This window comes from Octopus bimaculoides, chromosome 6 (genome assembly GCF_046866305.1).
Source record: "Octopus bimaculoides isolate indiv1 chromosome 6, ASM4686630v1, whole genome shotgun sequence".
Lineage (NCBI taxonomy): Eukaryota > Metazoa > Mollusca > Cephalopoda > Octopoda > Octopodidae > Octopus > Octopus bimaculoides.
This window is the reverse complement of record NC_142933.1, coordinates 9,145,887-9,161,846: the sequence shown is the minus strand read 5'-3', so window position 1 is coordinate 9,161,846 and position 15,960 is coordinate 9,145,887. Positions and strand designations below refer to the sequence as shown.

At 38.8% G+C, this 15,960-nt stretch overlaps 2 protein-coding genes across 4 annotated transcripts in view; one reads left to right on the top strand and one right to left on the bottom strand.

Moving 5' to 3' along the window:
- Nucleotides 1-7,056, top strand: part of LOC106867987 (uncharacterized) — a 28,194-nt gene extending 21,138 nt beyond the window's left edge. For 2 of the 3 annotated variants that reach the window (XM_014913072.3, XM_014913071.3), the window contains exon 8: nucleotides 5,165-7,056. In XM_014913072.3, coding sequence (XP_014768558.1) covers nucleotides 5,165-5,301 — 137 coding nt within the window. In that variant the 3' untranslated portion in view covers nucleotides 5,302-7,056. Of the gene's footprint in view, nucleotides 1-677; nucleotides 704-5,164 lie in introns of all 3 variants that reach the window. The other variant, XM_089353382.1, reaches the window with a different exon arrangement.
- Nucleotides 7,057-11,177: 4,121 nt separating this feature from the next.
- LOC149134927 (general transcription factor II-I repeat domain-containing protein 2B-like) lies at nucleotides 11,178-11,657 on the bottom strand. Its single transcript, XM_089353285.1, has one exon. The coding sequence runs from the start codon at nucleotides 11,655-11,657 to the stop codon at nucleotides 11,178-11,180; it is 480 nt and encodes a 159-aa protein (XP_089209411.1).
- Between the last annotated feature and the right edge of the window lie 4,303 nt (nucleotides 11,658-15,960).

Below are 15,960 nucleotides of genomic sequence, written 5' to 3'. Positions count from 1 at the left end.
TTTAACGTCTGTTTTCCAAGCTGGCATGGGTTGGACGGTTTGACTGAGGTCTGGAGAGCCAGTGGTTGCACCAGGTTCCATTCTGATCTGGTAATGTTTCTACAGCTGGATGCCCTTCCTAGCACCAGCCACTCCGAGAGTGTAGTGGGTACTTTTTACGTGCCACTGGCACAGGGGCCAGTCAGTGGGTACTGGCATCGGTCATGTTCAATTGGTGCTTTTTACATCCCACCGGCACAGGAGCCAGTCAAGCAGACCTGGCATCGACCACGTTCGGATGGTGCTTTTTACATGCCACCGGCACGGGAACCAGTCAGTGGGAACTGGCCATAGCTACGATATTATTATTATTATTATTATTATCGTTAATTATGGTGGCCTTGTGCCAAAACTTGAAAGCTGGCAGAATCATTAGCACACCAGGTAAAATGGTTAGTGGCATTTCGTCCATCTGCACATTCTGAGTTCAAATTCCACCCAGGTTGACTTTGTCTTTCGTCCTTTCAGGGTCGATAAATTAAGTACCAGTCAAGTACTGGGGTTGATGTAATCGACTATCCCCCTCCCCACAAATTCCAGGCCTTGTGCCTACAGCAGAAATTATAATTATTATTATTATTATTATTATTATTATTATTATTGTTATTTTATTTTATTTATGTGTTTTTTACTTTCAGTCTCTTAGTCTCTGGTTTTAATTTCAGTAAGTATATCATGTGAACAGGAAATAATATTGGAATGTAGTTTTGCTGTATTATTGGAATGAAATATTGCTATGATATTGGAATGTAGTATTGCTAAGATATTGCCATTCCTAATAAATTGCTGGTTTATTGTGTCATGGCTCACATTTTACTAAGATATTGACATTTTAGAATCTGCTTGCTCTTATTAACAATAGTATTATCACATGAAGTAGTTGTATGCTGTCAACTTAATGTGGCAGTCCCCTGAAGGGAATAATACTACTGTTGGTTAAACCTAGGAAGCTGCACCACTTCCTGTCGGCCTTGACACATTTCTTGTGTCCTTATGTTTACAAGGGGGAGACAAGCACCTCTACCCAGCTAAGTCTGCATCCAGAGACATGTTTCTGAGTCTTTGAGACTGATGATGAGCAAAGACTCAGAAGCATGTCTCTGGATGCAGACGTAGCTGGGTAGAGGTGCTTGTCTCCCCCTTGTAAACATAAGGACACGGGAAATGTGTCAAGGCCGACAGGAAGTGGTGCAGCTTCCTAGGTTTAACCAACAGTAGTATTATTCCCTTCAGGGGACTGTCACATTAAGTTGATAGCATACAACTACTTCATCGTATCTCTACTGCATAAATCTCTTTGAGATATTTAGAAATGTATTATTTCTAAAAAGAGTATTATCATATGCTGACACACAGGTGTGTTGTGTTGATGGCTAACAGTTCGATGACAAAGGGTCAAATGGTCCAACTGAAAGAGCCCTACAGAGAAATAAGGCCAAGGAAGAAGTGGTGAAAGCTAATTTCAGAGTTTCGAACCTCATAAAGCTGACGAGGGCAACATTTGGTGAGATTCTCTCTTGGAACAGAGCTTCGTAACCCATGCCAGCATGGAACTGCTGGTGATGTGCATAAATGGAAAGAGGCTGGAATGTTACAGGACAATTGGAAGGATATGTAGTTCGGTTAGGCTGTCGGAAAAAGGCAGGGTCAGATGTGCAAGGAACTGGTGATGAAATATTATTAATTAGAAAATAAAAAACAAAAGGGAAAGAATAGAGAAAAGATGAGAGGGAGTTCTTATCTCAAACTTTCAATGACTGTAGTGACATCGCAAAGAGTAAGCATATACTAATTACTCTCAGTGGCGCTAAATAGAAGTGTGCCACAAGCAGTATTTATAAAGAGAACATCTTTTATTTGTTTCAGTCATTTGACTGTGGCCATGCTGGAGCACCACCTTTAGTCGAATAAATTGCCCCCAGGACTTATTCTTTGTAAGCCTAGTACTTGTTCTATCAGTCTCTTTTGCTGAACTGTGAAGTTACAGGGATGTAAACACACCATCACCAGTTTTCAATATAAATATACGACAAGCTTCTTTCAGTTTCCATCTACCTAAATCCACCAAATCCACTCACAAGGCTTTGGTTGGCCTGAGGCTATTCTAAAAAACACTTGCCCAAGGTGCCATGCAGTGGGACTGAACCTGGAATCATGTGGTTGGTAAGCAAGCTACTTACCACACAGCCACTCCTGCACCTATAGCTATTCAATTTTATTAACTTACTTTAATTTAGTTTTATTCTTTTGTTACTATATTTCTGTCGAAACACATTGCCATTCGAAACACATTGCCATTGTTTCAATTAATTTTGTAAATGATAAAGAATTTAGTAAAATAATTAATATTCAGCTGGTGTTTGGAACATAAATTAAGATAGAATGTTGAAGGAAGGTTTTAATTTAGATTACCTGTTGGTCTCACGTGGATTGGTCTTAAAAGTGTTGAGGGGTGTCAAGTGGACATAAGACTACCATTTATTTTAAATAAATAAACTATAATAGTTAAGGATGGCTTGTTACATTCATTATAACCTCGTTCCATTTTGTGTCTGTGGTGCTATGCTATCCAGCAGCACATCAATATTTGCACTTACGTAACATGGTGTAGCCTGATGATTTGAGAGGTTCTCTGTTGCGTTTTGCAGTATATTATAGGTGTTGCAATTCATACATGTATGATGTTACAATACAACAAAATCTCCCAAAGAAATGATTGTAGTGATACCATGTAATCCAGTCATTTGTTATTCTCCACTACACTGAAGTTCTCTTCAGCATTGGATACTCTTAAAATCGAAGATTACCAACCACCACCTGTGGACTTTCTGGATTGTTTACCTGTTAATTTGTGTTTTACCATATAATCAGTAATGTCATTAATGTGGTGTGCTTCACTTTGATGTGCCCTGATCTTTATTGATCTTTTAAATCAATATATATATATATATATATATATACTTTTAAAAGGAAAGGCTTCACTGTGACTTTAGAGTTTTGGCTTTCTTACCTTTGTCAAACTGTTTGATGAATGCAAGGAAGCCAAAACTTTGAAGTTACTGTCAACGTTTTCTTTGTAAATATTTAATAAATATGTATTCTACTAAAAGTATTGTGTAATTTTTCAGTTTAATACTAAATTGTTTTATATATAGAACTCGACATGAAAATAAGCATAAATATATACATGCATACATAAACACACACACACACACACACATTACAAGTTCAGGTTTATACCTATAATTATTAGGGCCCTGAGATATGTAACACACTGCCTAAATACCAATCTTGAGAAATTAGGCTTCTCAAAACCTGAAAGGAGAAAGCTAATTCGAAAACTACAGATCCAATCCATCACTGAAACTGTAAAAATCTGTAAAACTTTCAAAATGTTTACCATTTAAATATATATGAGCATGTCTAGATATGCAACTATATGCATGAGACATAAAACATACAGATTTGCACATACAAACATACATACCTGTAATTATTGGAGCCCTAGGATATGTAACACACTGCCTTAATATCAATCTTGAGAAAATAGGCTTCTCAAAAGCAGAAAGGAGAAAGCTAATTTGAAGACTACAGATACAATCCATCACTGGAACTGTAAAAATCTGTAAAACTTTCCAGGAGTTTATCATTTAAATATATATGAGCATGTCTAGATATGCAACTATATGCATGAGAATACATACAAATCTGCATACATACACGCATAGAAACAAACAATATATTGAGTCCGGTTTATTGCTGTGTTCTGTTTAGACTTAGTGCTTCTTCATGAAATGACCCAATAAAGTATTTTCTGAATTGTGATGCTCTGTTCTTGTGGTAGTATCGACTTTATACTAACTCAGTAACACAATAACCCAATCAGTATATCGTTTCATGATGTTATTGGATAGTATATTATTCCAGGAGTTGTTGTGTCCATTATAAATTCATATGTAATGCCATGTTTGTATGCTAAGGTATGGATGGATGGACAGACGGATGTTTGTTTGTTGCTGAGGGACTCAAGAACCAGGAGTTTTGTGCTTTGGCATTTACCAAATCCATGTTTTGAATTGTATTTTTCCTGTTTATTTCGCCAAACTTAAAGATATAAATGTTCACTTTTGACATCCACTTTTCTATGCTTGCATGGGTTGGTCTGGGACCTTAGTACAACACACTTGCCCAAGGTGTCACACTATGGTACTGAACCCAAGACCACAGGGTTGGGAAGTAAGATTCTTAACCACACAGTCACCCTCCCTCTTGATACCATGTCTCTCTCTCTTACTATCCAGCATCATTTCACTTGTTAGTCATTCTTCATCCATTAATACACCCACTCATTATTACAGCCGTCCCACAACTCTTCGGGCCACCAAATTATCTCTTCTCGTGCACTGTGCCCCTCGCTGCCCCTGCAACCTACCCAAACACATCTCTCTTTCCCTCCCCCTTTCAACTGTATCTTCATTACTGTCCTGCTGCTAGCATCCCTTCTACTTCCTCCAACTTGTGCATCTCCCATCTTTGTAACCATCTGCCCCTCAGCCCTTCCCAATCTTCTCAAACGTTGCCTTATCTTCCTCTCTTATAATTGCTCCTATCTCTCCTTTGCTCTGGCAAGTTCACACCCATACACACTCCTAGCTTCTCTGTCCCCACTCACTACTCCTCACTTCATACTTTAAGGTGCTACCTCGACCCCCCCCCCCCCTATCGTTGTTTCATTCTCACTCTGTCCCTTAAATGTGAATGGCCATGTAGCTTTTCCACAAGAGCCTGTTCCACACCAAGTTCTTCTCTCACACCTTAAACCCCCATCTAACATAAGGGGTGCCCACCCCTCTTAGGGTTTTATTGACTTGCAAGCTGCAGAACGACTTCACCAGTGCTGGTACCACAGAAAAAGCACCCAGTACACACAGGTTTCCTTGCTTAGAAATAGGTGAGGTTTGGCGACAGGATGGACGTCTGACCGTAGAAAATATGCTTCAGTAAATTCCATCCTCTCCATTCAAGCATGGGAACATGGATGTTAAAATGATGATGATGTGCAAAATCCAGTTTTTATTATTATTATTAACAAACGTCAAATTTTTGCTTTATTATTCATTAACAGGCGTCAAATCCCGTCTTGGACTCCAACGATGTTCAGAAGTAAGCTCCACTGCGGATGATCCACAAGACACAGAACTTCTCAATGGTGACAGCAGTGGGGTCTTCAGTCGTCTTGGGCGGCCCATACTGAAATCATGAAGTCTCCACTGTAATAAAGCCATTGTACATCTTCCATACAGACCAATTTCATACACATCCATACACACACTTACAGGTATACACATACATATCACACACACACACACATGCACACTTATATATACACATCCACATATTTTGCATTTTTATACAGATCTCACAAATGCACATATTACACAAACACACACACACACATATACATATACACACGTGTGTGTACACCTACTATATAATGCCCACCACCACCACTACTTGCAGTTTGACCAAACTATGCAATCAAAAACTGACAATGTACCATGAAAAAGATTCTCTCCCCCCCTCCCCCATCCCCGCCCATGAAAACATTAAAAAAAAAAAGCTGAAAAGTGTTCCCACACAATTATCAGTTTACTCTTCCTCCTCCTCCCCACCCCCTCTCACTATTTGAGAAGATATATTTATTTAAATTTTTGATGAACAAAAAAAAAAGATCCCCAGCATTAAAGAACAAAATTCCTGCTCTCCTCCCCTGTTTTAATTTCCCCCCTGATTAATTTCAACATAAACAGTCGACCCCCTATTTTCTTATATTCGTCTGCAATTCATTGCTATTCCCCCTTTCTCCCCTATAAAGCTTTCCACTGAAGACAGTTCTGTAACAATGACATTATTCTCCCTTTAAGCCTACAACATCAGAGACAACAGCTGCACCTCTTACAGACTTGCAGAATTCCTTGCAAAATTCCTCTTCCTGTGGAAATGGCCTAAATTAGTTGTTACTTTTTTTTTGTTTAATTTGTTCATTTTCACTCAAATAATTTCCTTTCATTGCTCACAGCAATAATTCTTGCTTTGTAATGGCAGATATTTTAGCAACAATGCTGTTTGTTCGGCAATTTTAGTTAGATGTCTGCTGAATTGCTCACTATAGTAGTGATAATATGGACAGATGTATGTTTGGATGGTCATATATGGTCACCATATAACAACACTTCAAAGAACAAACAAAGGATAATTTCTTCAAAGTTTGTTAATTAGTTCATTAAGAAAGTTGAGGAACGGTAACGTCCTCTGCTAAATTCCTCACAAAATAATATTTAGTTTGTTACATTTATGTTCTGCGTTAGATTTCTGCCAGGTTTAACTTCACTTTTCACATCTCTCTAAACACATTGGGGCCAATTCAATTAATTACAGGTGTACAAATTAGCAACATGCCACCTGAAATAAAACCAGGACTCTATATGTTACACAGTTACCTCTCCTTGTTGGCCATATGTATTTTTGATTCTCGTACGATCCCAGTCGTGGCATTATGGTTAAGAAGTTTGCTTTATAGCTACATGGTTTGGGGATCAAACCCACTACACTGCTAAGTATCTTCTACCACAGCCTTGTGCTGACTAAAAGCCTTGTAAAGGAAATTTGGTTGACAAAAACTGTGTGAAGACCTGTTTGAAGGAGGTCACTCCCGTTTGTAGGTGGGTGACTTAATCTGGTGCTTGGTTTTAACACAATCACTTCCCCATGACCTGTTTTTATGGCCTTCAAGACTGGCAGAAGAAACGGAGAAGTTATCCTCAGACATGGGACCTGACCCAAATGCTTTCAACAACAGAGCAGATTCCACTAAAGGTCATAGGTATTGTCCTTTTACCTTTCCTCTTCTCCCTAAACCATAAAGAAAAAACAAGAAAACCCCAAAAAGATTAAAAAATTAAGGAAATATGTGATCTACTTTTAATGTAGACTACAGAAATATATTTTAAAAATTCAGGTTTTATGTGTGTGTTATTACATTTTTTTGAAAAAAAAAAAATATTTGTTTTTGTCTTACCCAGAAGTAAAGAGCTGCTACTTGTGCAAGAACATGCAATGCCAACATGGGGACCTGTATATGACCACATCATGGTTTACTTAAAATATCTCCAGGTGCAGGCATAGCTGTGTTGTTAAGAACTTCGCCTGCCAACCACAAGATTCTAGTTTCAGTCGCCTGTGTGGCACTTTAGACGAGTGTCTTCTATTATAGCTCCAGCCTGACCAAAGCCCTGTGAGTGGATTTGATAGATGGAAACTGTAAGAAGCCTATTGTGTGTGGGGTACATATATGCTTCTGTCTTAACATCATGTGATAGGTGTAAATGAGTGTCACTGTTATACAGGCAGTGTCATTCATTGCCAGTCGTGTGGGAAAACCTGTCTGGCTGTGGGGAAATATTACCTTGCATGGAAACAGGTGAGGTTTGGCAACAGGAAAGGCAGCCAACTAGAAATATTACCTTGCATGGAAACGGGTGAGGTTTGGCAACATGAAAGGCAGCCAACTAGAAATATTACCTTGCATGGAAACAGGTGAGGTTTGGCAACAGGAAGGGCAGCCAACTAGAGAAAATTTGCCTCAGTAAGCTCTGATCAACTCCTGCAAATGGATGTTAAAACGACGATGATGATCTCCATAAAACCATACCTGTCTTAAAAAGGTGAGGTCACCTTGATACACTATCTGAATAGATGAGATGGTCACAGTTGGAATGTCTCGGATCATTTGGCATTGTAGATCAGGGCTGACGTAGAGTGAAATGATTTGTATAGATCTCCTTCATTGGACACGAAACTCAGCTTGCGAAGGCCTGTTGGGGCAAGTGAAAGCAAAATTGTGATGGTACCTGTGCCCAGCGTCATCTTCCTGGCACGTGTAAAGACATTCGAGCGAGATCGTTGCCAGTGCCGCTGGACTGGCTCCTGCGCAGGTGGCACATAAAGTACACCATTTTGAGTGTGGCCGTTGCCAATACCGCCTGACTGGCCTTCATGCCAGTGGCACGTAAAAGCACCCACTACACTCTCGGAGTGGTTGGCGTTAGGAAGGACATCCAGCTGTAGAAACTCTGCCAAATCAGATTGGAGCCTGGTGCAGCCTTCTGGCTTACCAGTCCTCAGTCAAATCGGCCAACCCATGCTAGCATGGAAAGAGGACGTTAAACGATGATGATGATACTATGCAAAAGATCTATGTACAAAATATACAATACAATTGTTATAGTTTGTATGCATTGGTCAGTCAAGGGTCATAATTGATGCTTGTCCACAGTTGCATGCTTTGGGAATAAATGTAGTTTCAGATACATTCTCACTTTATTGTACCATGACTAGATGTCTTTTATTTTGGCTTCAGACGAACCCATGGCTTGTGATTGATGGTTTTGATTGACAAAGTTTAACAAGGTCATTGTATATGCGTGAGGCATTCCTTCATCTTGATGTTGTTTGTATGCATAAAAATGAAGGTCACTGGTTGTACAATGGTGTTTACAACCGGCCTTTAACACACATCCAACCATTGTTGCTGTTTGTTGTTCAAAGGATTGGAAGGTTGGAAAGTGGTGAGTGTTAGTGACAGGGAGAGCATCTGGTTGTAGAAAAGCTGTTTGTCTAAGATCTGTCTGACCCATGCCGGCACACATGGAAAGGCGGATGTTAGTCATGATGATGTGTTGTTGATAATACCTAGAAGAAGGTTCTTTTCTACTCGCCAAAGTGAATGATGCTTTGGCCAAGAGGAATCGATATCATCAGACAGTATCCAAAGATCATCAGGTGTTTCAACACCCTCCCATCGCTGGGTCAGTCGACATGGCCAAATCACTGCTCATAATCTCTTCCAGGCCTCCAGCTTAACTCCTCTCGCTTGCTCCATAACCAATAAGAATCTTTCTGCTGCCTCTCCCATCCTGTGCTCAGTCTCCTTTTGTTCTTTTCCTCTCATCCCAATGGCTGTAAGCACCCTCCATACCAACAGGGCAAGGAATCCCCTACAGAAAACCTCAACTGGGAAAAACCATGACTGCCATCCCTTCTCCCTGCAATTCTACAGAAGGCCCCTTTACTTGGTGCGTTCCCAGTTGTATGCCCGGTTACACCCTTCTTCCCATTGGACTGCAAGCCCAGTCAAGATTATTTTCTTATATATTTAAGTGCAAGCGTAGCTGTGTGATAAAATGTTTGCTTTCCAACAACATGGTCCCAAGTTCAATCTCACTGCATGGCACCTTCAGCAATCGTCTTCTGTTTCGCCTTGAACCAACCAAAGTTTTGGGAGTATATCTGGAAAACAAAAACTGAAAGAAGCCTTTCAAATATATGTGTGTATACAGGTGATGTCTGTTTTGGGGGAAAATATTACTATACTTGGAAACGGATTAGTGTTGGCAACAGGAAGAGTATCCTACCATAGAAAATCTGCCTCAAAAAGGCAGCGAGCTGGCAGAAACGTTAGTGTGCCTGGCGAAATGCTTAGCGGTATTTCGTCTGCCACTACGTTCTAAGTTCAAATTCCGCCGAGGTCGACTTTGCCTTTCATCCTTTCAGGGTCGATTAAATAAGTACCAGTTACGCACTGGGGTCGATATAATCGACTTAACCCCTTTGTCTGTCCTTGTTTGTTCCCTCTATGTTTAGCCCCTTGTGGACAATAAAGAAATTAGAAACCCTTAGTATGTGTATATATATTTATGTGTGTACGTATGTGTTCTACCACTGCTTGAGAACTGGTGTTGGTGTTGGCGAAAGAGGCCAATACAGTAAGTGCTAAGCTTTAAAAAAAATATTACTGGGGTAGATTCATTGAGCAAAAATTCTTCTGTGCCCCAGCATGGTCGCAGTCCAATGAATGAAGCAAAAGGTAAAGGGTCAACAGTTTTTGATGCTGAAATCTGCTGATGTTACTACTACTACTACTATTATTGTTTTTCATTAGGTTGATATTTAAAGACTGATCGAAAAATCTAATGGGTCACAGGCGATTCGAGATCGGGAATTCGGTTTCCCGTCATGAAACGGTTAACGGTTTCAAGAACGGCATGTATGTCACACACTCAAACCACCTCACCATTTCTCTCATTACAAAAGTTACACTTAGTCTCGGTAAAAGATTTTTATATCCTAGAAAAATATCCGTTACCATTTGAAGGAACAAAGTGCAAGGGAGGTAACTCTACAGTAATATATGCTTTACAGCTGCTAACATTCAATATCCAAAGGTAGCAAGGCAGCGAGCTGGCAGAAACGTTAGCACGCCGGGCGAAATGCTTAGCTGTATTACGTCTGCCGCTACGTTCTGAGTTCAAATTGCGCCGAGGTCGACTTTGCCTTTCATCCTTTTGGGGTCGATTAAATAAGTATCAGTTATGCACTGGAGTCGATATAATCGACTTAATCCGTTTGTCCCCTCTATGTTTAGCCCCTTGTGGGTAGTAAAGAAATAAGAAACGTTAGCACGTCGTGCGAAATGCTCAGCCGTTACGTTCTGAGTTCAAATTCCGCCGAGGTCGTCTTTGCCTTTCATCCTTTCCGGGTCGATTAAATAAGTACCGGTTACGCACTGGGGTTGATCTAATCGACTGGTTCCCTCCCCCAAAATTTCGGGCCTTGTGCCTAGAGTAAAAGAATATCCACTGGTGGCTAATTCGGATCATCACAAACTCAACCAGTTTAGTTAGCAACCAACTACTATCATCTAGTTCAGAGGTCACCAAACTTTTTTCACAGCGGGCTAGATGACAGAGAATGACGAGCACGGGCCACATAACCACTTTGTTCAAAACAATACAGTGAATGCACAATAAAATAAAGACTACCAACATATTTGTCTACCAAAAAGTTATCAAAGAAGGCGACATTAGTAATAAGACAGTTATACCACACCCAGTGCACACACATCAGAATCTCACAAACTAAGCAGTAAGAAAAGTTTGTGAAATTGGTGTCTAGCTTTTAAGATATCAATATTTGCTTTAGAATTGTTGCATCCAACAAAGAGAATTGCTTTCAGATGTTCATCAGTCAACCTCGTTCGGTGTACTGACTTCACATTCTTCATTTTTGAAAATGTTTGCTCACAGACATAAGTTGTTCCAATCACTGATGCCATTAGAGAGGCAAATTTTTTTCAACTTTGAAAACTCATCATCAGGTAAACAGCGATAAACTTCTACAAGTTTTCCTTCTCTGTTCTTCTCTTTCAACAAGTCATTTGCTTGCACATCAATGAGCTCCAACTGTAGTTCCAGTGGCACGACATCAAGGTTACAATCAGACGGATTCTGGAACAGAAGAATGTCACTCTCAATTCTGTCGAAATCTGAAAATCTTTTGCAAAAATGTTTATTTAAGTCACGAATAATCTTCTTCGGAAACTCGAAGTTGACATCTGTGATTCCAGCGTGAAGCTCTTTAAAACACTGAAAATGAGAGAAGTTTCCTCCTTCTAGTTGTGCTTCAAGCAATGATGGCGTTTTTCGAAATCCTTTGGTGGTTCTGTAGCGATCACAGATAAGGTTATCCTTTCCCAGAAGTTTCAAGTCTAATCCATTCATGAGGGATGTGATGTCAATCAAAAATGGCAGCTTTGACGGCAAGGTAGGATCTGACAGAAGTGGATCAGCTCTGTTCTTTTCGGAGTTTATAAAAATGAAACAAGACTTTACCACAGCTGACTCACCTCACTGCTGTGTGATAAGGCAAGTCACAGAATTCAGAATCAATTTCTTCAAGAAAAGCCTGGAACTGGTGCTGTATATCCGGCACTCTTCAAACCGGTTTAAACATGGCAATGCAAGTTGAACACGATCGCTGCATAAAATATGGGCGGCTAATTTGCAATTTTACAACCTAATAGCAGAAATATATTTGTCACTAATCGGCACCAGCATTGCTAGAAATAAGAGTCAAAACAACTCAATCGTATGTGTATGTATGATTGTTTACATTACATGTACACCTCGTTAAAAAAACGATGTTGATAATGTCCAGTTAAGTGTTATTTGCATTGTACGATGCAGATTTACATAATTTTATATAATTTGATCATAGAATTCATTTTGCTACGCTCTGCAGGTCGTCTCTTTCTTCTGATGACACCCTGTTGAGTAGAATCAATCTGCGAATTAGAGAGAACGAGAAGAAAAACTGTGCACAATTGTGGAAATTAACTGCCCAGCGGATGTCAACATAAAGCTGCAGATCAGTGAAAAAGAAAACACCTACGCTGAACTATTGAGAAATCTGCAGTTACTCTATCCAGATTACAAGTTCAGGTTTATACCTGTAATTATTAGGGCCTTGGGAAATTAGGCTTCTCAAAACCAGAAAGGAGAAAGCTGATTCGAAAACTACAGATCCAATCCATCATAGGAACTGTAAAAATCTGTAAAACTTTCCAGAAGTTTATCATTTAAATATATATGAGCATGTCTAGATGTGTAACTATATGTATGAGAATGTATATGTATAGATACATAGTAACTATATGTATGAGAACTATATGTATAGATAAATAAAACATATGAATATGCTCATACATACATACATACATATAAAAATATCCTGTTGTTGATGTTGAAATTCCAATGAAGGAGCCTTGGATCTACGTTAGAAACCGGTTCTTTCTCTATTGGTGAGAAATCTTGAAATAAACTGAATAATGACATGTATGTATGTATATTACTTAAAGAAATTCCAACTTTGTATGATTTTCACGTTTTATTTACAAAACAAACTTATAATAATATAGTATAAGATATTATAAGGTAATATGATATAATGAAATGATAGAATATCAAATGTCCATTCTGATTGCACTAGTACTTTCATGCATTAAACTATGCAATCTTCAGGTTCATATAGTAGTGGTGACAGTTATGCTTCACAATTTACAACTGTAGTGAGATGGCTAAAATGTGTGCCTTAAATATATTTGTATAGGCTCCAGAATGTGAATTTTTGATAACTGTATTCTGACCAATCAGTGTGTGGCTTCACTAAATTACTTAAGTTGATTGGTGTTTGGTTTAGGCGTCACGTTTTGTTGAAGAGACCTGTATTTTGACCCTGGCCAAAGCAGTAATTGTTGGGCTATTTTTAGAAATGTTGTAAACAACATTTCCCAGGGATTTTTACATTTCAATTATCATCATCACCATTATAATCTCCTTTACTATAGTTTTCATTGCTGTTGTTGTGTTGTTGTTGTCGGTGGTAGTGGTGGTAGTAGTAGCTGTGGTTATAGAACTTTAAACCCCCAAATAAGATTATTTTTACTGACTTTTCTCTTGCCTTAGCTAGTATTTTCCTGTTATCGTCATCATGAGCACCTTTAGTAATGTTGTTGCTGTTAGTGGTAGTAGTCGTAGCAGTAGAAACAGTGCTTCTAAGTATTAGTATTATTGTTTATTTAGCTTGGCTTGGAATTTTATTAATAAAGTTCTTTTCTCTGATTTTTCTCTCAATTTCACTTGGACTGTGTAGTTTGTAGAATGGAAATATATTTTCCGACCACATGTTGCTAGATGGTTACTCAAAAGGTATCTGACGGACATCTGGATCTCTAATTTGCTGTCGGTACACACGTGAACCTTCTGATAGTGCATTTCCAGTCTAACCTACATAGAGTTCTTCACAATTCGGGCATTTGATGCAGTAAATTAAATTCCCGCTTTTGCAGTTCATATTTGCGTTTCTGAATATTTTCCCGGTTTTTGTGTTCATATATTGGCCGGTATGTATGAATCGGTATATGCCACATCGGCTATCATTGCATTCAGATACAATGAATGATTGGTCTTTATTGCTAAGGTCAAGCTTTGCCTTTGTTAATAATTTCTTCAAGGTTTTAGGCTGTCTTTTACTAAGAACCACAGCTCGATATGTGATTATATCTTTTAATTCATTACTTTGAGTAATGATCGGAAGGTTTGCTTTGGCAATGTTGAAGATATTCTGGTGACATGGGTTATGTGTCACTATAAAGGGCATGACTTGTTCCTTTTTCTTCTTTGGGTTGTCCTCAGTTGTATGGGTGTTTTTATAGCCCGCTGTATGCCATTTTCTATAAGTAGAGATGGGTATTAAAATCCTTTCTATTATAGGCCAAAGGCCTGAAATTTTGTGGGGAGATGTACCTAATCGATCACATGAACAGCAGTACTCCACTGGTAGTTACATCATCGATCCCGAAAGGAAGAAAGACAAAGTTGACCTCGGTGAAATTGGAACTCAAAGCATTAAGACGGAAGAAATGCCACCAAAAGCATTTTGTCAGCTGGCTTACCTCACGCGCAAAGCAACATAAAACTATCAAATCTCGGTGGATTATTTCATTAAAATAATAAAGGGAAATAACTTACACGTATTTACGGTATTCTTTTCTTTTCTTCAGGCATTTGACTGCGGCCATGCTGGAGCACCGCCTTTAGTCGAACAAATTAACCCAGGACTTATTCTCTGTAAGCCTAGTACTTATTACGGGAACGTAAACACACCAACAGCGGTTGTCAAGCGACGGTGAGGGGACAAACAAGACACACAAAGTGTGTGTGTGTGTATATACATATATATACGACGAGCTTTTTTCAGTTTCCGTCAACGAAATCCACTCACAAGGCTTTAGTCGACCTGAAGCTATAGCAGACGACATTTGCTCAAGGTGCTACGCAGTGGGACTGAACCCGGAACCATGTGGAACCTGTACCTATGTATGACTGAAGTTATTTCCCCGTCACTGTTAAATTCGCCTTGCTGCATGATTTGTATATTCATGAGGCTAATTTTACATTATTACAGCACCTCATTTCTCCGCTGCCGTCCATTATACCATTCCAGAGTTTTGTTCTGCGCGTCAAGATCTACGTTATCAAATGTGCTGTTCCCTTTTTAAAATGCCACTATCAATGAGGGAGATTTCGCTGCTATTTGCAATAGGTTAATAGTACTGCAAAGTTAATGGCTGCAACCTTGGCAAGCGTCAGAAATAGTGGATCTAGTTTTTTCATTCGCAAAATATGCATTTCTTTAAAAGACAGTAAAAAATCTGAAAATCGACTATAATAATGTGGCCTTCCAGCTAATGTCACGCTGTCTGTTGGTTGGCTAAAATCACCCAAGTTTTATATCTTATATTTCATCTTTCAAATTCTTTTTCATTAACATCCGAATGAGTTATCCGAGACGGACTTAATGCAGGATCCTGTAACAACATATTTCTTCTTCTGTTACGACTTTTCTCATGTTTCCTTTGTTTTTTTTGCACTGACGAGAATGGTAACATGTAATTAAATTAATTATAATTAATTTAATCTCTTCCATGTTGCTGTTACCATTTGAAACGATCGTATGCATGGACTAAAATGTTATCAAACTCTTAATATTTCTTCTCAATCTTTAATAGTTTTCTTGAGTTTATAAAGGACTGTATTCTATAAATGCACATAATACGCCATATACTTGTATAATTTTTATATTTTTAATGAAATACTTGCAATAGCAGGCTACAAATTTAATATGAAGAACCTTTAATAGAAATCTAACTCTGGGCCCCACAAAGTAAAACTGTTCTAATTGAACTCAACCTTTCTTATATATATATATATATATATATATATATAATTATAATAAAGGGTATCTAAAAGATACTATCATGCTAGATATAGCAGTCAAAACTTGACTCTAAAACCACATACACCACCAGTCCTCAGTCATAGATTACGATTATAAAGAGCTTTGCCGGGAAAATCTTTTCTGAGGGGGTGGGGAGAGGACTTCGGAAAATTCACAAGATCCGAGTTTTTCCCTCGTAACTTTGAGGAAAATATAATCCCTTTGAAACCACAAATTCGGCTTTTC

What these genes read in the sequence shown, in the direction of transcription:
- LOC149134927 (XM_089353285.1), bottom strand. Translation starts at nt 11,657, where the DNA reads ATGAATGGATTAGACTTGAAACTTCTGGGAAAGGATAACCTTATCTGT.